Genomic DNA, 19282 nt, shown 5'->3' on the forward strand with positions numbered 1-19282 from the left:
CTCATATGCTGTAGATGTGATTACACGGTGCGATATATTGTGGGATTTGAATGTTTGACAGCTAATCGATCAGGTTGGGGTGTTGTGTAAACACGACTCAATCGAATCACATGGATTTGCAGGTCCTCGTTGGAAGGACTCTCTTCATTAGAAAATGATATCAAAATCGCTTTATATTAATATAACAATTTCCGTTAATGACAAAGTATTCAGTATTGTGTCAAAATATGTCTAAAAATGAGACTCTTTCATGATAGAAGTTTTATCGATTAACTGTCACGTTTTCGTACCGTGTAGCGGTATCTTATGTACGGTCAGTAATAAATGTGAAAATCGTCAGTTATTCGAAAAGCAATCCAAAAAATACCACGAAACATAGTTCTCGCTCTCTAGAACGAATCAGTTACACCATAAACAGATTTAAAATTGATTGTCCATCACCTGTATTGCACTGTGTGCCTTTTTATTTAGTAGAAGAAACAAGTTTTCAAACCTGAACTAGAGCTTTGATTTCTTTTCGTTTACAAAGATGTCCGGCGTGAGAGAAAGTGCGTTTCCAGGAACGCAGGCGTACTGTGCAAAATCCTTGACTCCTTCTGCTGCCAGTACCTCATCGTCGATGAAAAAGTTGCCAGTGCTAGTCCCTGGCGTTCGGCAAAGGATCGCATAAGCAGCATCCGCCATGATTTCTGGCTTGCGAGAGAATGGATATCCTTCCTGGCCGTGCAGCATCTCCACTGCGGCGGTGTAGATGATCGTACGGGGCCATAAAGCATTCACGGAAATGTTGGCACTCTCATACTCCCGTGCCATACCGAGGACACACATAGACATGCCATATTTGGCCATGGTATAAGCCACATGGTTACTGAACCAGTGAGGCTCCATGTTCAACGGTGGTGAAATGTTCAAAATATGCGCATGCTTGCTTTTGCGCAGATACGGTAGACATTCTTTCGATCTGGAACGAGCATGAATGTGGATTAAAAAGGCCAAAGCAAGATCGTGATCCCGTTGAATACTCACACTAGAAAAGTCCCTCTGGTGTTGATGTTGTGCATGAGGTCGTATCGCTTCATATCTGTTTCCTCGGTTGGAGTCAGGGAAATGGCACTCGCATTGTTAACCACAATATCGATGCCACCAAACGTTTGGACCGCTTTTTGTACTGCTGCACGGACAGCTTCTTCACTGCGCACGTCAACGATGCATGGTAATGCTTTGCCACCGATCGCTTCAACTGAAATCGAAGGAATTTGGTAGAGCAACCACACTATACCAGGACACACAAGCACGAATTCTCACTTTCTGCCGCAGCTGTGTAGATAGTTCCTGGAAGCTTCGGATGAGCCTCTGCCGTTTTGGCCGCTAGCACAATGTTGGCACCATCTCGAGCAGCTTTCAGTGCGATCGCCTTGCCAATGCCTCTAGACGCACCGGAAATGAAGAGCGTAATGCCAGCGAGTTTTCTGCAGAACAAGAAATGATAACGTAAGGTATGCATGTTTAATATCACAGAAGGACGACACTTACCCTGTGTTTTTCATCGTGAATTCCTGTTTCAAACACCGTACGACGTACTCTAAGCTTGAACTTTAGCACCTCGCACACCGACAGCTGATGTGACTGTTGCCCGGTGAAGAAATAATCGGAGAATGACATTGCGCATTGTTATCTACGCCAACGGGTAATCTTGTTTTCTTCAAACGCGATAACCATATAAACAGAAGATATGCAATCAACATGTAAAGCAATTTCCCCGGCATCACTCCGAAGCAGTAATATGTACGTTTTCCTTTTCACTTTGCAATTATGTCATTAACGTTTTCTTTATTTGATTTTGTCTTTTTCAGAATATGTAGTGGACCAATAGCCGCTTTGCTGAAATTTCAAGCACTTTTGAGGTAGAGTGATGTTATGAAAATTGTACATATTTATTAAACTTTTCCCTTACATGCCAATCAAGAAAATGACCAAACGATCCACCCACTTCCCATTCATATTGCCATTAGCTTAAAGCTTCGACTTTAAACCGCCCATCAATTTTTCCAACTTCATCGCTTTCTGTAGATCGCCGGAGATCTTCAGCTTGCCCGTCATAAATGCATTTGCCGGTTTAAGTTTTCCTGTGAACATGTCGAAGAAGTGCTTGGAATCCATCGTCAGCACCGCATCAGCCGTTGCTGGCGGAGTGCCTTTGCCCACCTTGCCAGTACCATTCTTCAAATCGGCGAACCACGTTCCGGCTTCGTCACCCTTCACCTTGAACTCGTACACGGCACCCGTCTTGCGGACGATCTCTTCACTGAGCAGGCTCTCGATTTTCACGAACAATCCCTCAATCTTACCATTGGGAGCAGCAGCCGGTTTCTTCAACGAAGCCGCATGGCTACCTTCTGCCGCGAATTCCACCAACTTTTCCGGCTCGACGTCGAGGAAAAAGTCCGGCATCAGTTTGTCTGCGTTCGCTGGCACGCACGCGTACTGCTTCATGTCTGTTATACCTTCCGCCTTGAGGACCTCGTCATCGATCAAGAATTTGCCCGTTGCAAAACGGGGTTCCTTCGAAAGGATGGCGTATGCCGCATCAGCCATGATTTCCGGTTTGCGCGAAAATTGATCACTCTCCTTACCCGTCAGCATCTCCATGGCTGCCGTGTGGATGGCAGTACGGGGCCAGAGCGCATTGACGGCAATGTTGGCATTCTCAAACTCCTTCGCCATACCAAGAACACACATCGACATTCCGTACTTGGCCATGGTGTAGGCGACGTGATTGCTGAACCAAAGCGGAGCCATGTTCAACGGTGGTGAAATATTCAAGATATGTGCATGGTTGCTTTTGCGAAGGTAAGGAATGCATTCTTTTGATCTAAATGTTTGAAAAAATAAGACATTTATACTAACGGACGAATTATGCACATCTACTATTACTTACACCAGGAACGTGCCACGGGAGTTTATCTGATGCATTAGATCGTATCGCTTCATATCGGTTTGTTCCGTTGGCGTGAGTGAGATCGCACTGGCATTGTTGATTACGATATCGATTCCACCGAACTTGGCCACGGCATTCTGTACGGCGGTCCGAACGGCTCCTTCATCGCGTACGTCCACCACGCAAGGAAGAGCTTTACCGCCAGCGGCTTCGACTACAAAAATAAGAGGTGAGAAGCGACGTGTCAGTGAAGAAGAGAAGATTCAATGTCTAATGATTTTCTCTTATGTTTTGCAGCTTAATTAATCGATTCCATCTTATCCACACTTACTCTCCTTTGCTGCTGTGTAGATTGTGCCGGGAAGTTTCGGATGTGGATCGGCCGTCTTTGCTGCGACCACGACATTCGCTCCATCTTGGGCGGCTTTTAGTGCGATTGCTTTGCCTATGCCTCGCGAAGCTCCCGTAATGAAGAGCGTACGTCCAGCTAGCTTTCTGTTACAACAAAAGGTAAGAGAAATGATAAATTTATATTTTAGTCAATTGAAAATGATGACATACACACATATACACACATTCTCTCTCAAGGGAATAACTAAAACCGGTTTCGCAGGTGTGTGGATGTTGCGATTATCAACATTTCATAAGATCATTACGATGTTTTTACAACATGATGTGATTATGTATTATGACGTGTCAGTCAGACTGAACGATCCTTCATAAGTGGAAAATCATTTTTTGTTATTGATCGTGTTCAGTTGCGAATCGTCCCCTTGTGAACATCGGAATCTTGCATTGTAAGGGCTTTAATCTTTGGCAGCGATGCTGTCTGACGACCTTCGGACCCGGACGATATTACGTTATCTGTGGCTGGCACATCCGATAACAATTGACCACACATGAAAATGCACCGCTTTAACCGGAAACTTCCCATAGAACGGTACACTTTTCTTTAACGAAGTACCAAATCACTACTTACCCAGTGTTGATCATGTTTTTTCCTCTTTTGTGGGCAGTGTTGATGAGAAAGCGGCAGTCGAGTGTATTGGTCGCGAAATAACGGCAAAGACGTTCACGGAGCAAGTCCTAATCTGCGAGGAATTCTCTCATACGCCGCGACCTATGTTATGTTGCGTGCGGTATTCGAACTGATGAGTCTTTTATGCGTAGCGTTTGTTACTAGACTCGCAGCTCACACACACTTTCCCTGATTGTATTACACCCTTACGGTGGGGAGAAGATGGGGCCAAAGTCCACTTGGTAAGCGAATATGGTGCGAAATCGAATAGAAAACAGGAGCTTTGACAGTTCCCATGTTTACATCAGGGGTGCTGTACTCTCGTACTCGTAGAGTGAATCGAATGGATAGTGGTTGTTGGATGGATTATAGCGTTTTTTAACGATTAGAGAATAGATAGTTGATTAGACATTTTAAAACATACGGTGTTTTGCTTGTTGGTAAAAACTAGCCCAACTTACCCTAAGACTTTTGGTAATAATTAGTAAAATTTGGTAAATCGTGTTATGGATGCAAAGTTCATTCTTCTGCTAGAAAAATGTAAATACGCAAGGAGACTAAATTGTTTCTACAGAATGTTTTTGCTCTTCAAATTTATCTATGTCTTTAGTTTCGAAATCTAGATAATGTAGAAAATGAAACTGTGACATTTGAAAATGTTCTAAATTGTAATTTTTCGAAGAACAGTGGCACACTGTGCCTTGTGTGGGCATTGAAAATACATTCGTCATAACTGGCATTAATGTGGCAAAGGATAAAGGTGAATGTTTGTACTAAAATAGGGCATTAAGGGGCGGAATTTGTGTAGGACTCCGTGGCGCAACGGTAGCGCGTCTGACTCCAGATCAGAAGGTTGCGTGTTCAAATCACGTCGGGGTCATCTTTTTTCCATGAAACCCAGGTCGGATCTGTTTTTAAAGTTCACCAGTTTATTTTGTTTATTAGTATGATTTTAACGAGTATTAAAGTAATAGAATAATTTGTAGTTCAAGCATGCATAGAACGGACGTCCCTTATATTTTAAGATACGCCTAGAAATTTTAGAAATTTTAGATTGCTCTGTATATCTTGCAACTCAGTATAATAATCGGTAGTTTTGTATTGCTGATGTGTTAATTTTGCAGAGGCACCCAGAATGATTTTAGAAAAAAAGTTTGAAAGATTGCATAGTAGCAAGCAAACAATTCTTTTAGTGTTGGTTGGTGCCTTGGTAAGAAAAAAGAATTGATTCTGCCCCGAGTGAGGATCGAACTCACGACCTTAAGATTATGAGACTTACGCGCTACCGACTGCGCTATCGAGGCCGTGGTGGAGTTGGTATTCTAAGCTGATCAAAGTAAGTGCGTGTTCAGATGCTGTTCATTCCTTTATCGAGCGGCTGCAATTTAGTATTTTTTCTTAATCAGAGTCGTTAGTCAGAATAACGATTTTTATGTCGAAGAAGAGCGAAAAAAAATATTTAAATCCTGCAGTTAATGCCTTTTATTTATAACTACAGATATAGGAGAAGTTCCCACAGGGGGCCAGAACCAACTGCTTTTTAAAATTATATTATACTATTTTTAAATATTATTGATAGCTTGTAAGCTGATGATATACAAAGTAAACTTTTTGGTTAGCTCTAAATCTGGGCAGTAGTTATATCAGCGAATGAGCTGCTTGATGAATAAAATATTGTGTACAGGTTAAAACATTTTCTCTCTAAAATGGCAATGTTACCCAAAGCGCTTTGTTACTGCGCTTTGTTGTTATAAAAATGTAGGCTTCAATTAAACACCAATTACATCAATTAGAGATTGCTTAAGCTCTGTTTTGATTAAGAGTTTAATTAATTGGGAAGAATCAGGGATTTTTAATATGTTTAACAGAAAGCATGATCAGTTATTTAGCAAATAGGTATGGAATCATCAAAAACGAAACATTTTTCATATAAGGTTGGGAGGTAAAACTGTAACTTTCAGTTTACATATAAAAAAGGCAAGTAGGTTATTGGATGCATAATTGGAATTCGATGCACACATGCAGTCAAAATTAAAAAAAAAAAACATAATGTGATAAGTACACTAACGAATAATGTTCATCTTGTTAAAAATGTTCAGCTCCACAAATCAATAATATCATACGAAGTCGATTTTTCCTGGACAATCTTGTTTCTTTCTAGTAGAGGAAAAATAACTGGGTAAAAAATCGTATTATGAAGTTTCGTATAATAAGATATCCTAAAATCAATATCCGGCGATCAAAGGACAATTTACCAAACTATGACCTTTATACAAAAGCGTTTTAATAGTATATTGCTTGAGTTTTTGGGGGAAAGAATAGTTCATGGCATAAGTTAGGATTTTTTTGCAGTTTTCGATCCTTCAGTACAAAAAATTAACGATGTTATGAAAGTAATTCGAATTACGAGACTTTCTCTAGCACGTATTATTCCCGTAACTTGGGAAAAGACTGTGTTTTTAATCTACTGCTTACTACGTAAACCTGATAATACTTTTTTTGTTTCGTTAGAACGGCCTGGCCGTATCGACTTATTTCACCACTTAGTCGGATAGTCAGTCCTTGCTACGGGGGATTGATCCGGATGGGATTTGGACCAAAACTGATAATACTTCCAGTTCTAAATAATACTTTCAGTTAATGATTATAAGGAATCCCGGGCAAACTTACCAGACTAGTGCTGGTCGCTGGTTTAAAAACACAGTCTTTTTCCGAGTTACGGGATTAATACGTGCAAGAGAAAGTCTCGTAATTCGAATTATTTTAATAACATCGTTATTTTTTTGTACTAAAGGGATCGAAAACTATTTTTTTACGTTACGAAGAACATTTATAATTGATATTTCTACGTTTCTCGCGACAATAAGAGTATAATTTTACGGAACTGGCAAAATTTTGTGATTCGCGTATCTCGAATTTGCGTAACTCGAAAAATTCGCGACTGTAATTTCCGCGTAAGTCGAAATGAAAAAAAATGTTTTAAGAAGAAATGTTTATATGAATGAAATGTTTTAAATGATGGAACAAGGGATTTTCAACCAATTTTTCACCTTTTTGCTTAGATTTTGTGCTATAAACTAGCTCATCTGTCATATTCCAAAAACCGCGTATCTCCGAATCCGCGTATAAGAGGAACCGCGTATCTCGGGTACTGCCGGTATAGCAATACGGTGTGGCCTTTCTAGTGGAAATTTAAATTAAATAAAAAAATTACCTAACACAAGTAAACTTAGTTAATAAATATTGTCTTCCTGTTGTATCCATCGTAATTCTAAATTAACATGCATTTTTGTTGTTTTTCCCATTCTCATGTTGTCCACATCCAACATCTCATGTTGTCGCTTGAAACACTTCCAGATGCTCCTCATTCGCGTAGTTACTTTTACGAACTTCTACTTGCCAGAAGTCCGATGGCGCACACGGCTGTTTGTTGCCATAAGCTTAACTCGAGTCGCAAACGCCCCAATCCGCGATCACTATTTTATTGATTGGCTATCGGCAGGCATTAATGCCGATGCAATACGGAGTACGGTGCGCTTTCTTTCGGAGGCTGGCTACATGCGCGGGGCCACACGTGTACATTGCGGGGCACGGAATATCCACGATCGGAAATCAAAATATTTACCCTCCACACCGAACACACCGGACACGGAAAACCTAAATCCTATACCAATACACCGCGTGGGGTTGTATTTTGCTGCGCGAGAGAAAAATAAAAGACTCACACTCCTTTTGCTTGTTCCGCGGTGCCGTTTGTCGCTGATGCTGTGTACTGTGTGTGTGTGTGCTGTGTGTGGCTGAACGAAGAGGGCCATCTGGTTTTTTGCCCGAGTTATCTCAAACATTCGAGATTAAAATGTATCTAATATTAGCTTGTATCACGTCTGGATGTGGCCACTCTGCAGCAAAGGTAGTGTGATACCCTCGAAAATACGGGTTTGATTGGTTTGATTGAAGTTTCTTTCGTTTATAAAAGTATGTAAAGTTAGACGAAGTGAAAATTTGATGAGGAAACGTTTACTATTTATTTGCAATAAGCGTCAACTCAACCGATTGCTACTCTAATGGCTTTGGCACAGCCTCCCTTATTTTGAACGCGCCAATCAGTCGAAAGCAGTGGAGGAACGAACTATGATATATAGAATCTGTACATGGTGCTACTAACTATGGTGTGGCCTGGTGGCAAAGCGGAAACGATTAGCGTTGTAGTGTGTGCCTTTAAACGTTTGCCTACTACATTCTATTGCGGATGGCGAGATTCTAGAAAATGAGTGCAGCAATTCATGTCTTGGGCGTCTTTTTTAAAAACTTTCCATTGCTCCACAATGCGGATGACATTTGGAATACGTTTGTATCTCTATCTCGCTTGAAAGAGCAACATCACACCACCATTGATCTTTTGTTGTTTGTGGCGCAACTAGCGATAATGCTGTGCTTGTTTGTGAAATTAGACTTCAAGCTGACAGCAAATTGTTCTTCCGTGGCCGAGCGCTGATTAGTATGGGTCTTATTTGATAGTGGTTTTCGTCTCCAGCGCCCAGACATGCTGCGGCCACCCGGTACGTCCTTTGATTTTTCGTCCTTCCGTCAGTCCTGGTGGGTTGGTGGTGCTGGTGGCGCTGGCAGTCCCATTGGCGGTAAAGTTCTAAGTGGGAAAAAGATCGATAAAGGATTAGAACGCTTTGTAGCACAATTAGTGCGATTGTTAACGAAGGCCTAAACGCGGGTTTTCAAAGGCCGCGCGAAGAACGGCGTACAGAAATTCGAGAAATAGTTGAAACATTCCTAATGGAATCTTCATTGGGTCGAGCTGTGAAGAACATTTTCTCACGATTGAGTGCGGCTTTTCGTTTGTGTTCTGAAACTGACGGACCTGAAGCCCAATTTTCCTTTCTTCCATGTTTCAATTACAATTGGGAAAATATTTTTCCACTTGAGCTAAACGTTGGGTTATACCGAATAATACAGGCTCGTGATAGGAAGTTTGAGCTTGATCCTTCGGACGACTCTTCCTTCTTTTCATATTTTTATCGAATCATATGTATAGGATGACATTATCTTTTCCCAATTGATCAACCGTTTATTAATACATTTATAACTCAGGTTGGCGGACGACCCGTTCGTTGATGGGGGAATACAAATCGGGCGCCACGTCATTTATCGTGCACAAAACAAATGGCTTTGTCAGCCAACAGAGCACATACCGCCGTAGTGGATTGTGGGGAAGATTAAGACCAAAGTAATCGTAATTTGTTTTATGGAAAGTTCAAGTGCAGCTTTATCGTTGTCAAGTGCCGCCTCAAGCAAAAAGAAAAATATGAAAGAGCCGTGGGAAGTCGGAAGGGTTTGGTTAGTAGTTGATGCTGGCCCAAAAGGCAATAAGGCGAGCACTGTTTTGACTGGATTCGGGCACTTCAGTTATGAAAGGCGTCTTTTAATTTTCCCAAAGTGTAATGTGGCAGGAGGCGAATGTATGATTCGGTGACATGTTGTGGTGTGGGTTTCCCGCGTAGTGATGCCTGATGCCGCTGAGTGGTTCTTCCCGCATCGTTTCTGTGGACACTTGAAGGTTTACTTCCGTCAGGAAATGCATTTTATCTCCCAATGGTTGAATGCGTGGGCGATATGAATTGAATGGATGATGCATTATGGAAACATCACAAGGAAGGATAAGATTGCACTGAGCTATATATACAGCGAAGCGGAGCGGGATTTCCCTTGAATTATGCTTTTCTTGCCTATGCTCTGTGAAAAACCATATAAATCTAGCAATGTGTAACATGCTGAAGCTCATTTATATTTAAAATTAGATAGAATTTATTTTTGGTGTCAATTACTAAAAAATGTTACAAATTATCCGACACAATTAGATGTGCCTCTTTATAGAGCGACGGAAGGAAAATAGGCATTGGAATTTGGAAAATGTTTCCACCAGGAGACAGAAGACAAGTGGATGAAAAGGGGCGTCACTCGAGTGACTGTTGTTTTTAGATTGTTCCAATGATTGATTAGTGGAAAGGGTCACATATTTGACACAATTTTTCATTGATATCTTTTTTGGGTTTAGCTGACGAAGCGCAGTAAAGAGCGCATGCGCCGAAATGCAATTTTATTTTCACGGTGTTGATCTTCAGCATCGGTAAAAATAGAAAAGGGGCGTTGCTTGTTGAGATGATGCAGTGAGTTATCTAGAATGTTACTGCATGCTGTCGATTTGTATATGCCTTTTGTGTGGAGAGTAGAGACAAGACTCCGTGGCGCAACGGTAGCGCGTCTGACTCCAGATCAGAAGGTTGCGTGTTCAAATCACGTCGGGGTCAAGAAGATAAATATTTTATCATAATATAGGATAATATGGGCAGGAAATTTTATTTTCGCCTGATTTTTATGTCATGCATATCACGCTTATTTTGTCACAAAGAGTGTGGCAATATCACATTTTTTGTTTAAGTTCAAATGTTCAAATGTGAATAGGTGTATGAATATTGTGGAATTGAATTATCTTGCACCATGTTTTCTGTGTTCTATGCTATTTCTGTGTTCTGTGTAAAAATATTTGATTGCTACTCAAATGAATTCTTCCTGCAGTGAATGTAGCCCTGTGGCATTTTTGAATTACAAATGCGTTTTTAGTAGCTTTCATGGTAGTAGTAACGAGGGAAATGACCTCTACAATAACAGTTTGTGATACATATTACGTTACATATCAACTTATTTTGTCTACTTCACTTTATGTGATGTTATAGTAGCTGATACTGCTGCTTTAAGGCCCTAGTACGCGACCCGCAACAAAAAATCAAGTTAAATCAAAGAAAATTGAAAACTTACGTTGAGCCGCGTTTTTGGTACCGAAACGCTCGAAAAGATTCGGTTATTCTACTTAGGCAAAAATTTACTGTCATTTTTCTTCATTTCTTCTCAATTTAAGCTTATTCTTAACATATCTGAACATTCTAATGAACTGAATGAGTGCGTTGGAAAATTCGAAAAAATGCCAATGTAGAAACTTGGAAAAAACATTGTTAACAAATGTGCCATATTGCTTCCAATCATGCTGTGTTTAGTTTTTATTCGTTTGCCGAATTTATTTAGAATGCCGAAAGGAAGATTTCGGTGAAGAAAAATTCATTAGCTCGAGGAGCCAAAAATATTTTTGACGTTAAGGTTTTAAGGTTAAGGCTTTCCCTGAATGTTTAATACCACATTTTGTGATATCCTGTAGATGATCGTGTGACTGGCACCAAAAAAACCGAATCTGCCCCGAGTGAGGATCGAACTCACGACCTTAAGATTATGAGACTTACGCGCTACCGACTGCGCTATCGAGGCTTACGATGGAGGGAGTGTTATATCGGATCCTGTCGGTTTGGAATCAACACAACGTTATTGTAATGGAAATGTTTTGCCTACCACACAACTGCTGTGTCCTTGCTGTGTATAATGATTTTCCCACCCTCAAGATGTACACTCGCGTGGTGAAAACTTTTTATCACTCTCCGTAATTGGCATTTGATGGCAGGATAATGGAGTTGCAATGTCGTGTAATTGCGCAGTCAAGTGCTATACCCGTACAGTTTCCCATCGTTATTGTGCACGTGCATTCACGGCTTCCTTCACAAAACAGGGGATTTTGGAAATAAAGAAGGACCTGTGGCAGGTTTCTCTATCCCTAATCTTCATTACGCACCACCGTCGCGTTGAATTGTGTTGTTACTTGACTGTTGAGGTTATGACAAACAATCAGCGAATTAAACTCTTAAACAGCAGGGAATGGAAGGGTGCAGCCGTTGGGTGAGAATAATTGAATTACCCGCTATTAGTGGGCCACTTTGCGGTATTAAGTTGTATCTGTGAAAATGGAAGGTACTGAAATTGTGGCCTTTTTCACACCCTTCAAATGGGTATGTGGCTGGCCAGGTTCGGTAAGATATGCACAGAGAGAGAGGCGTGAAAACCAGACGATTCTGTTCGAGTTCTATGTTGGCTGCAGCATGCGCAATTGTTTCGGTGTAGTTGCGTGCTGCCTCAGTGTCCTGCATGGAAAAATGGTGTCGTGAAGTAGAAACAGGGACTTTTTTTGTTGCTAAATTCTCTATTTGATTTACTGCTTAAATTGTAGCCAACATTTCATATCGTGTTGTAGAGAGGGTTGAAGTGAAGGTCCAGAAACAGAAAGCAAAAACCAGACCCACCCAATAAAGATAATGATTCGATTAAGAACATTTCTCTATTTCTCTCTCGCCGCTGCGGCTGCTGCTGTTTCTAACTTTTTCGTAACGGAGTCGTTCGTTCGTTTTAATCATTGGTTCGCGTAGGCATTATAACGATGTATGGTCGAACGATGTCATTACTTACTTGCATGAGCGTCTTCTGGGCACGCCGCTCGGCATTAATCTTGCGCGATGAGGGCACCAGTTCGGCGCGGAAATCGCACGAAGGATCCTGGTTTCCATTCACGACCGCCAGCAGATGGGCGATGTAGGAAATGGCCAATCGAAGTGTTTTGATCTGCAGGACGACAATGTATGATAATGAGGAATAGAAATGTTTCATACAAAATGTTGGGTTAAAGAATGCATCTGAATCTCTACTCTAAGATTCCTCAGAGATTCATGAATCCACTGAGATTCAAGAGATTCTTGAATCTTTAGAGATTTATGAATTTCTAGAGATTCTTGAATGCTCAAAGATTCATCAATCCTTAGAGATCTCAGAGAATGAATCTGAATCTCTGAATTCTGAAGATTCCTCAGAGATTCATGAAGCTTCATAGATTCATGAATCTTCAGAGATTGATGAATCATCAGAGTTTGTTGAATGCTCAAAAAATCATAAATCCTTAGAGAGAATTCATGAGTCCTGAAAGATTAATGAATCCTTGGAGAATAAATCTGAATTTATATTCCAAAGTTTCATGAATCGTCAAAGATTCAACAAACAATCAATCTCTAAAGATTCTCAATAGCACAATACTAGACCTGAATCGAGGTTTTTACCTTGGAAAGTTTTGTATCGTTGGGAACGTTTGGAATACGATCCCGCAGTGAGGTGTACGCCGAGTTGATGCTTTGTGTCCTACGGCGCTCTTTCTTGTTGGCCGTGTTGCGACGCTTGACCACCCGCACTACTGGCACACCGTTGCCGGGTATTACACCAGAAGAGGAGGGCGCCATGTGCATAAGCGACTGGTGTTCGTTCCCCGTCGTGCCAGAAACGGGGTCAATGGAGGTTCCGGTTCCTCCAAAATATCCCTCATCCGGTACGTAGATTCCTGATGGAAGTGGCAGTGGATATTGGCAGCATGAAAATGTCACTTTTGTACATTGGTTTGTGTCAATTTCGCTTACCGGCGTTACTCTTTTCATAAACAATCGTGGACGAGCAGTACATGGACGAGGACATTGGCTGGTGGTGATGGTGCTGCTGATGGTAGCCACCGGGCGGATGGGGATGGCCAGCACCTCCGTACGGTGACGAAGACGCCGACAACGAGGATGACGTGGAGGAAGCCGACGACAGCGACGTTGTCGACAGGGACGATTGATCGGGCGGTTGGTGTTGTTGTTGTTGCGTGATGTTGCGAATAGCGCTTACCACGACCGAGGAGGTGTTCCCGCTGACACTAACTACCGTCGTCGCACTTACCGCCGGTGGAGAGTATCGGTCCCTGTGGATGTCTGGGTGTGATTCGCTCGAACTGCACGGTGAACCCCAGTAGCCTTCCTCGTCCATGATGATCACACCTCCACCACCTCCGCTGCTCACCTGTGCCCCTGTAGCATTTCATGGACAAAGAGAGGGAGAGAGAGAGATTGAGATAAACAAAAATAACGATGAACACACAGTGGACGGCGAACGCCAAACGCCAAAGAAAAGAAGATCCCTTGCCACCCACGTGCGATCCTCGATCGTCCAACACGCGAGGATGCTGGGACGCATACAAACATAAAAACGGTGAGTTGAGGTTCGGTTTTTTTTTTCGGCCAACTTCCAGCAGTAAATGAAACAACAACAATAAACAAAGTGTGTTGCGTGCGCTTGGGAAGGTGATTCGAAAAAAGGGGGAAAAAATGCCGACATACGTACGTAGCCACGCGCACTATCATCACCGTTTCACTGACCTCTACACGCGGGAAATTCTCTCAAGGAAAACCTCCGAAGCCGAAATGAAGGAAAGCGAAACCGGCGGATGAGGATTCGAACACCGGAGATGCTCTCGTGTATCGTGTCTTAATGATTTGTTTATCGAAGTACAAGTGATACAACACTGCAGGAACGGGATGAATGGGCCCGGGTGGTGATCGCCCGGGAGTGGAGCGGAGAAATGTCTTCGGTAGAACCCTTCTCCGGGGTTTTACCCTCGATCAAGTTGCAGGCAAAAGCAGTAGAGAAAAGATTATCGGTTGATGTTTTTTTAGAAACTACTTCAGAATAAGACGGAAAAACTGGTAGGAAAACCGATACCCGCTAGTACATGTACATACGCGAGGAAGATCGTTCTCGAGAGAGGGATAGCCCGTACAATGCTCGGGGTCAAGTCCATAAATCCCGAACCCGTTGTTTACATTTGCAGGAGTGCAACGGAGCAACTAGCAGAAATAAAACGAAAAAAAAACACAGTTGCCTTTTCCCTCTAGACGAGATCAAGTGAAGCCGGGATAAAGAAAGTCTTCTCCAAACAGAAAGTGAAAAATTGCACGCGTGAATGAAGAAAGGATTGATCCTTGTTGGCTGAACACAAGTGCATGTATCCGATTTCCGGACAAACATCGGAACGATACGGCTCCTATGGCATTCGATATCCTTTCGGAAGCAGCACACAGTAGCGTTTGTCAACGAGCGTCCCATCCCTTCGGCTGTCTCATAGTGTTAAAATGTGCTTCACAACTATCAATCGTTGTTCTGGTCGTGGTCTGTTTTTCGAGCCTTGTTTGTGTGATAATTTCCCGGTTCATTAGCGATTTGGTATATTTCAGCTTTATCGAGGACCTAAGATCTTCCTTGAATGCGTCTGTGTGTAACGGACTTGTAAGCGCATTGATGATTATTTAATATTGTTCAACGGCAGGATATTAGCACTTGAGAAAAGGCAAGAAGCTGTTTATTTTTCCAGCTTCACAATTTCCTGGTTCGAATAGTGGATACTAACAGGAAATATCCTTTTACAGTTTGCACCCATTGACACGAGGGCGGAACTAGCGTGTAACACAATTCATTAACTTCCATTTGGTACATTCCAATTGGTGTTAAAAGTCTTTGCTTAATTTACAGAATCGTATGGTTAAAGATGGATGAAATGGTTCAAAGTTTTGTGCAAATTTGCACCCAGCAGGAACGGTTTATCACAGCTGTTACTTTTGTAATGATAAAGAAGCTTGAGTTTACATTAAATGCAAAGAAATGGACATTGTAAAATCGAATTGGAACATTAACTGAATTGCTTTCTAACAGCGTATTGTGTGAATTTCTTCTGAATGATCTATCATTTAAACTCATCATGTGGAATAAGGCAAAAGTAAATGATAAATCTGTAAAACTGAATTTCAATATGGCTGAAATTAGAACTGATCCAGCTCTAATTCAGCTTGTGCTAATTCAGCTCTAATCCAGTGTATAATTCAGCTATTTATTTTCAAAACCTATTGGCAGTGAAGGATTTCTCTTCTTGGTCAATGAGAGGTAACCCTTCCGAATAAATAAAGAACCCAGCTTCATGAGACTTAGTAAATTTACAAATAAAAAGTCTAACTCCTATGAGATCAGTAACTAGTGGCTAAATGTCCTGAAGAAGTGATACTCATGACTAAAACTATTTTATTCTAGCTTGATGAAGTCCTTGCGCTTGCTAAATTTGAATAAATTTTTATGTCAAGTTTTTTGTATGTGTTGTTGACAACATACAAAATCAAATTGATGCTTAAATTTGTTTTTGAATTAAGAGGAAGCTTGTTCTTATTTACTGGTATCCTATAGTTTAATATCAACTACTTTTAACATGTTATTTGGTACAATTACGTGGGATGCTGTTTGTTGATTAGCAATAATGAGTTATATAAATGGATTCTTTCAGTCTTATTAGAAAAAGAATGATTGCCACAAACATATCGGGGTAATTTTGTTGAGTTGATTTTGTTTTCAAAACTATGGTTAAAACTGTATTCTGCATGAACTTTGTCATAGCGATAGAAGTTTGGGAATTTATCACCAGTTCCATGGGCCGCATGTTGTTGGACAATCCTGTGTATTTTGATAAATATGAGCACCTAACTGTAAAATTATACATAAGTTGTTTAAGCTTGACCTATATAGATTGTGTATTAATTCTTGGGTTTTAGGAAATTAATACTTGGTAATAGATCTGGTCTTTCATGCAACAAACTCGTGGTTTAATTTAATATCATCTATTAGATAAGACAACCACAATAAAACGAAAATCCAAACAGCCAATGTAATATAAAAAAAAAACATGACCGAACTGTCGTTTGTATCAACAGAGAATTAGTCTTCAAAGGGCAATTACTCAAAGAGGCAGGGTATTATTGAGCATAATAAAAAAATGAACTGTTATCTATAGACTTTATGTAATCTGAGAACTAGCCCAGCAAAACAAAAAAAGCAAAGTTTGCATCGGCCGGGAATCGAACCCGGGCCGCCCGCGTGGCAGGCGAGCATTCTACCACTGAACCACCGATGCTTGATGGGAAGAGAGCGCGTTTGTAACAACTTAAGCGGCAATTATCCTTCTATTAGGTTTCATTCCATCCAGCTCCACAACCTATGTTCGTCATGGCTAAATATCCTTCGTACTTGCACTGCATTATTCCAAAGGCTTTAAAATGTGCTTCGTTTTTTTCGTTCATTTCATGTACTGCCAAGTTGCATAACACTGTACCGATGATTACAAAACATTTTTAACGCTCCCCTGCCCTGTACCGCGTCGGACACGTGGTAAATCTCATCACAAACAGAGCGCCATCATTCACACATCCTAAAAATGCTTCCCAAAATTACCAAACGATTAGTCAGTGCGCCGGGCAATAATTATCGTAGTCGTGCCCGTGTCACGTGCGGGTGTGAGTGCTTCAAAGGTAAACGGTGAATTGATGGTATATTGATGGAGCGTCGGATTCGGTTACTTCCAAAGTAATCAAACTAATATCGTCAAACTAGTGGTTTCACGAGGAAAAATGTACACACCAGGAATGGTATAGGAGATATCTTAATGTCTGCAGTGGGAAGATATTGTAAGTAAACTGTGAAACGAATTGGGATCGAAAACTGGTACATATTGGGGTTGGTTTTCATTTCATTTTTTCACATTTTTCGTAGTAAACAGTTCCGAAAGCAGAAAAGAAGTTGAGACCTTCGCTTATCGGACGATCGGACGGGTTTTATGACGGTAATATGGCTAATTTTAGAGTAATCGTACCCTTTTCGCTTCCAAGATCTAGGTGGAAGGTACGGTACAGACATATTGGTTTGTTGTTGTTTATTTCAGTTACCGCCCGTTTGCTAAACTATGTTTCATGCTTGTGTGAAATCTCACTTTCAAGCAATGAATATCGAGTGTGTTTTTTATGTAGAGCAATAGATGGGTAATATCATCGATTAGTAATATAACACAGTGTATAAAGGGTGGTAAATATAGAATTAAAATGTATCATCAGTTTGTTCAAACTTCTCACACTGTTCTTTGCATTAAAGACCGTAGCACTGTAGGAAAAATTATTATCAAGTAAAAAAGAACTTGTTATAAGCATATTGGTATTTAATTTGGGGAACAACTTATTGAAATTGAGTTATTACAATGACGACGAATGGAAACTTTGGGAGTTTTCAGGGTAAACTTTGTAGATGAACCTCAACATTCGGTAAACTTATTAACATTTACCTGAATTTTGTGAATCTGCTGGATAGAGTTGTGTATAGTAGCTGCCATTCGACTCGTAGTACGGGTCTTGGTCGCAAACACGGTGACAAAGATCGCCATCCGACGATGCAGTTTCATAGCTGGACATTTTGTTATACATTTAGACGCGTGTTGTTTGGTCTATACACTTTCGTTCTTTTTAACTTGTTGTAACTCGATTATGAGTAAAAATTTTTACACTCCGATTAACTTTTTTATCAATCACTTAAATTTCCAAACCTCTGTTTTCTAAAAGCACTCGCACGAATTTCTCACAATGCTTGCAATGCATTTGAAGAGGGTATTTTCGTAAACACTTGATGCACTTGATTCCGGACGGTTGGTTTAGTTGTTGAACATCCCGATTCCCGAAACATTCACGCACGCACGGCTCAAGTTCTAGCAGAAGACTAAACTAACATCACCCCTTCATGCTAAGTGTGCCGACCGGTTTCGTTGCTGGTTCAACGTTGGTTTTTGAAATTTTCCTCGAGCTGCAACGCTCATACTGGCTGCTGATTGGTTGAAACAGCGATGCCTTAGTGAGGTGGAAAATCGGGGATGCTGTTGATTTTCCCCCGCTGCTCTGTCGTTTTTATTTCGCTTTTCCTCTTTCTCAACCAGCTCATCCGTTGGGACAGTTTTTTTCGTCGTTATGCTGAATGAAGTTGAAATTTCCGCTCCATGGTAACGGTCGTTCAGATAAATCTTGTGCCTCCTTTGTTCGCATCGATTTTGCGCAACTTGTTGGCTGCTCTCCACGTTTAGCCACGCCTCTTTGTCGCGGAAATACGATGACAGTGCGGATCGCTTTTCTGTGATGTGCATTTTCCGCGGCATCAAAATATCGGATCGCACACTAGTTCTGTTCGGGATTCGTGTGCAGTTTCCTTCCTTCCTGTAGCCTGCGGTGCGTTCAGTGCTGCGTGTTTGTGTGGTCGGGTTGTTTTATTTCTTCTCGCCGTACTAAAACAACCGCGTCGGAATTGAATTGTACGGAATTTTAGCTGGATACTTTTATTACACAAACACTTCCATCGAATGTGTTGCGGTTGAATAATTCTTCCGCAAAAAAAGGTAGAGTGTTGAGGTTTCTTGCAATTCCAATTTTTGACGTTAGTCCAATGGTTTAATTAACATTAAATTCACACCCTTTAGGTCAATGAAACACTCAATTTGAAAATATTCTAAATTTTCATGATTTACGCTTTTTTGGGACGTACTTTGCATAGAGGAAGTTATCATTTAGAGAACGTTTTACTTATTGTGAAATAAAATATTTTCTTCGGTATATAATTTCCATTAAATTTATAGTTTCCTCATTCATCTTATCCTCAACTATCTCTGCAAGTTGATGAATAAAGTGAAGGAATGTTATTGAGATTCTGTATACCAGCGGCACCGTTGCCACAAAACA

The 19282-nt window shown here is 41.0% G+C and overlaps 3 protein-coding genes and 5 non-coding genes across 8 annotated transcripts; 2 read left to right on the top strand and 6 right to left on the bottom strand.

The window, feature by feature from the left end:
• Nucleotides 1-445: 445 nt before the first annotated feature.
• Nucleotides 446-1623, bottom strand: LOC128297211 (hydroxysteroid dehydrogenase-like protein 2). Its single transcript, XM_053032813.1, has 4 exons — nt 1534-1623; nt 1306-1469; nt 1027-1240; nt 446-961 (listed from the first exon to the last, which is right to left on the bottom strand). Exons 1-4 carry the CDS (start codon nt 1545-1547, stop codon nt 499-501), a joined length of 855 nt encoding a protein of 284 aa, XP_052888773.1. The 5' UTR covers nt 1548-1623; the 3' UTR covers nt 446-498.
• A 187-nt stretch (nt 1624-1810) lies between these two features.
• On the bottom strand, nt 1811-4177 carry LOC128310290 (hydroxysteroid dehydrogenase-like protein 2). The gene is made up of 4 exons (XM_053046893.1): nt 3918-4177; nt 3270-3433; nt 2939-3152; nt 1811-2872 (listed from the first exon to the last, which is right to left on the bottom strand). The coding sequence occupies exons 1-4, from the start codon at nt 3929-3931 to the stop codon at nt 2014-2016; spliced, it is 1251 nt and encodes a 416-aa protein (XP_052902853.1). The 5' UTR covers nt 3932-4177; the 3' UTR covers nt 1811-2013.
• A 587-nt stretch (nt 4178-4764) lies between these two features.
• On the top strand, nt 4765-4836 carry Trnaw-cca (transfer RNA tryptophan (anticodon CCA)). Its single transcript has one exon. It is a non-coding gene; the product is annotated as a tRNA-Trp (tRNA).
• A 351-nt stretch (nt 4837-5187) lies between these two features.
• Nucleotides 5188-5260, bottom strand: Trnam-cau (transfer RNA methionine (anticodon CAU)). The gene has a single exon. It is a non-coding gene; the product is annotated as a tRNA-Met (tRNA).
• Nucleotides 5261-8437: 3177 nt separating this feature from the next.
• LOC128298335 (heart- and neural crest derivatives-expressed protein 2) lies at nt 8438-18063 on the bottom strand. Its single transcript, XM_053034085.1, has 5 exons — nt 17848-18063; nt 13304-13729; nt 12953-13227; nt 12312-12464; nt 8438-8601 (listed from the first exon to the last, which is right to left on the bottom strand). The coding sequence occupies exons 1-5, from the start codon at nt 17984-17986 to the stop codon at nt 8464-8466; spliced, it is 1131 nt and encodes a 376-aa protein (XP_052890045.1). The 5' UTR covers nt 17987-18063; the 3' UTR covers nt 8438-8463.
• Nucleotides 10205-10276, top strand: Trnaw-cca (transfer RNA tryptophan (anticodon CCA)). The gene has a single exon. It is a non-coding gene; the product is annotated as a tRNA-Trp (tRNA).
• Nucleotides 11213-11285, bottom strand: Trnam-cau (transfer RNA methionine (anticodon CAU)). Its single transcript has one exon. It is a non-coding gene; the product is annotated as a tRNA-Met (tRNA).
• On the bottom strand, nt 16580-16650 carry Trnag-gcc (transfer RNA glycine (anticodon GCC)). Its single transcript has one exon. It is a non-coding gene; the product is annotated as a tRNA-Gly (tRNA).
• Nucleotides 18064-19282: the final 1219 nt, after the last annotated feature.

Source organism: Anopheles moucheti, chromosome 2, assembly GCF_943734755.1.
Source record: "Anopheles moucheti chromosome 2, idAnoMoucSN_F20_07, whole genome shotgun sequence".
NCBI classification, from domain to species: domain Eukaryota; kingdom Metazoa; phylum Arthropoda; class Insecta; order Diptera; family Culicidae; genus Anopheles; species Anopheles moucheti.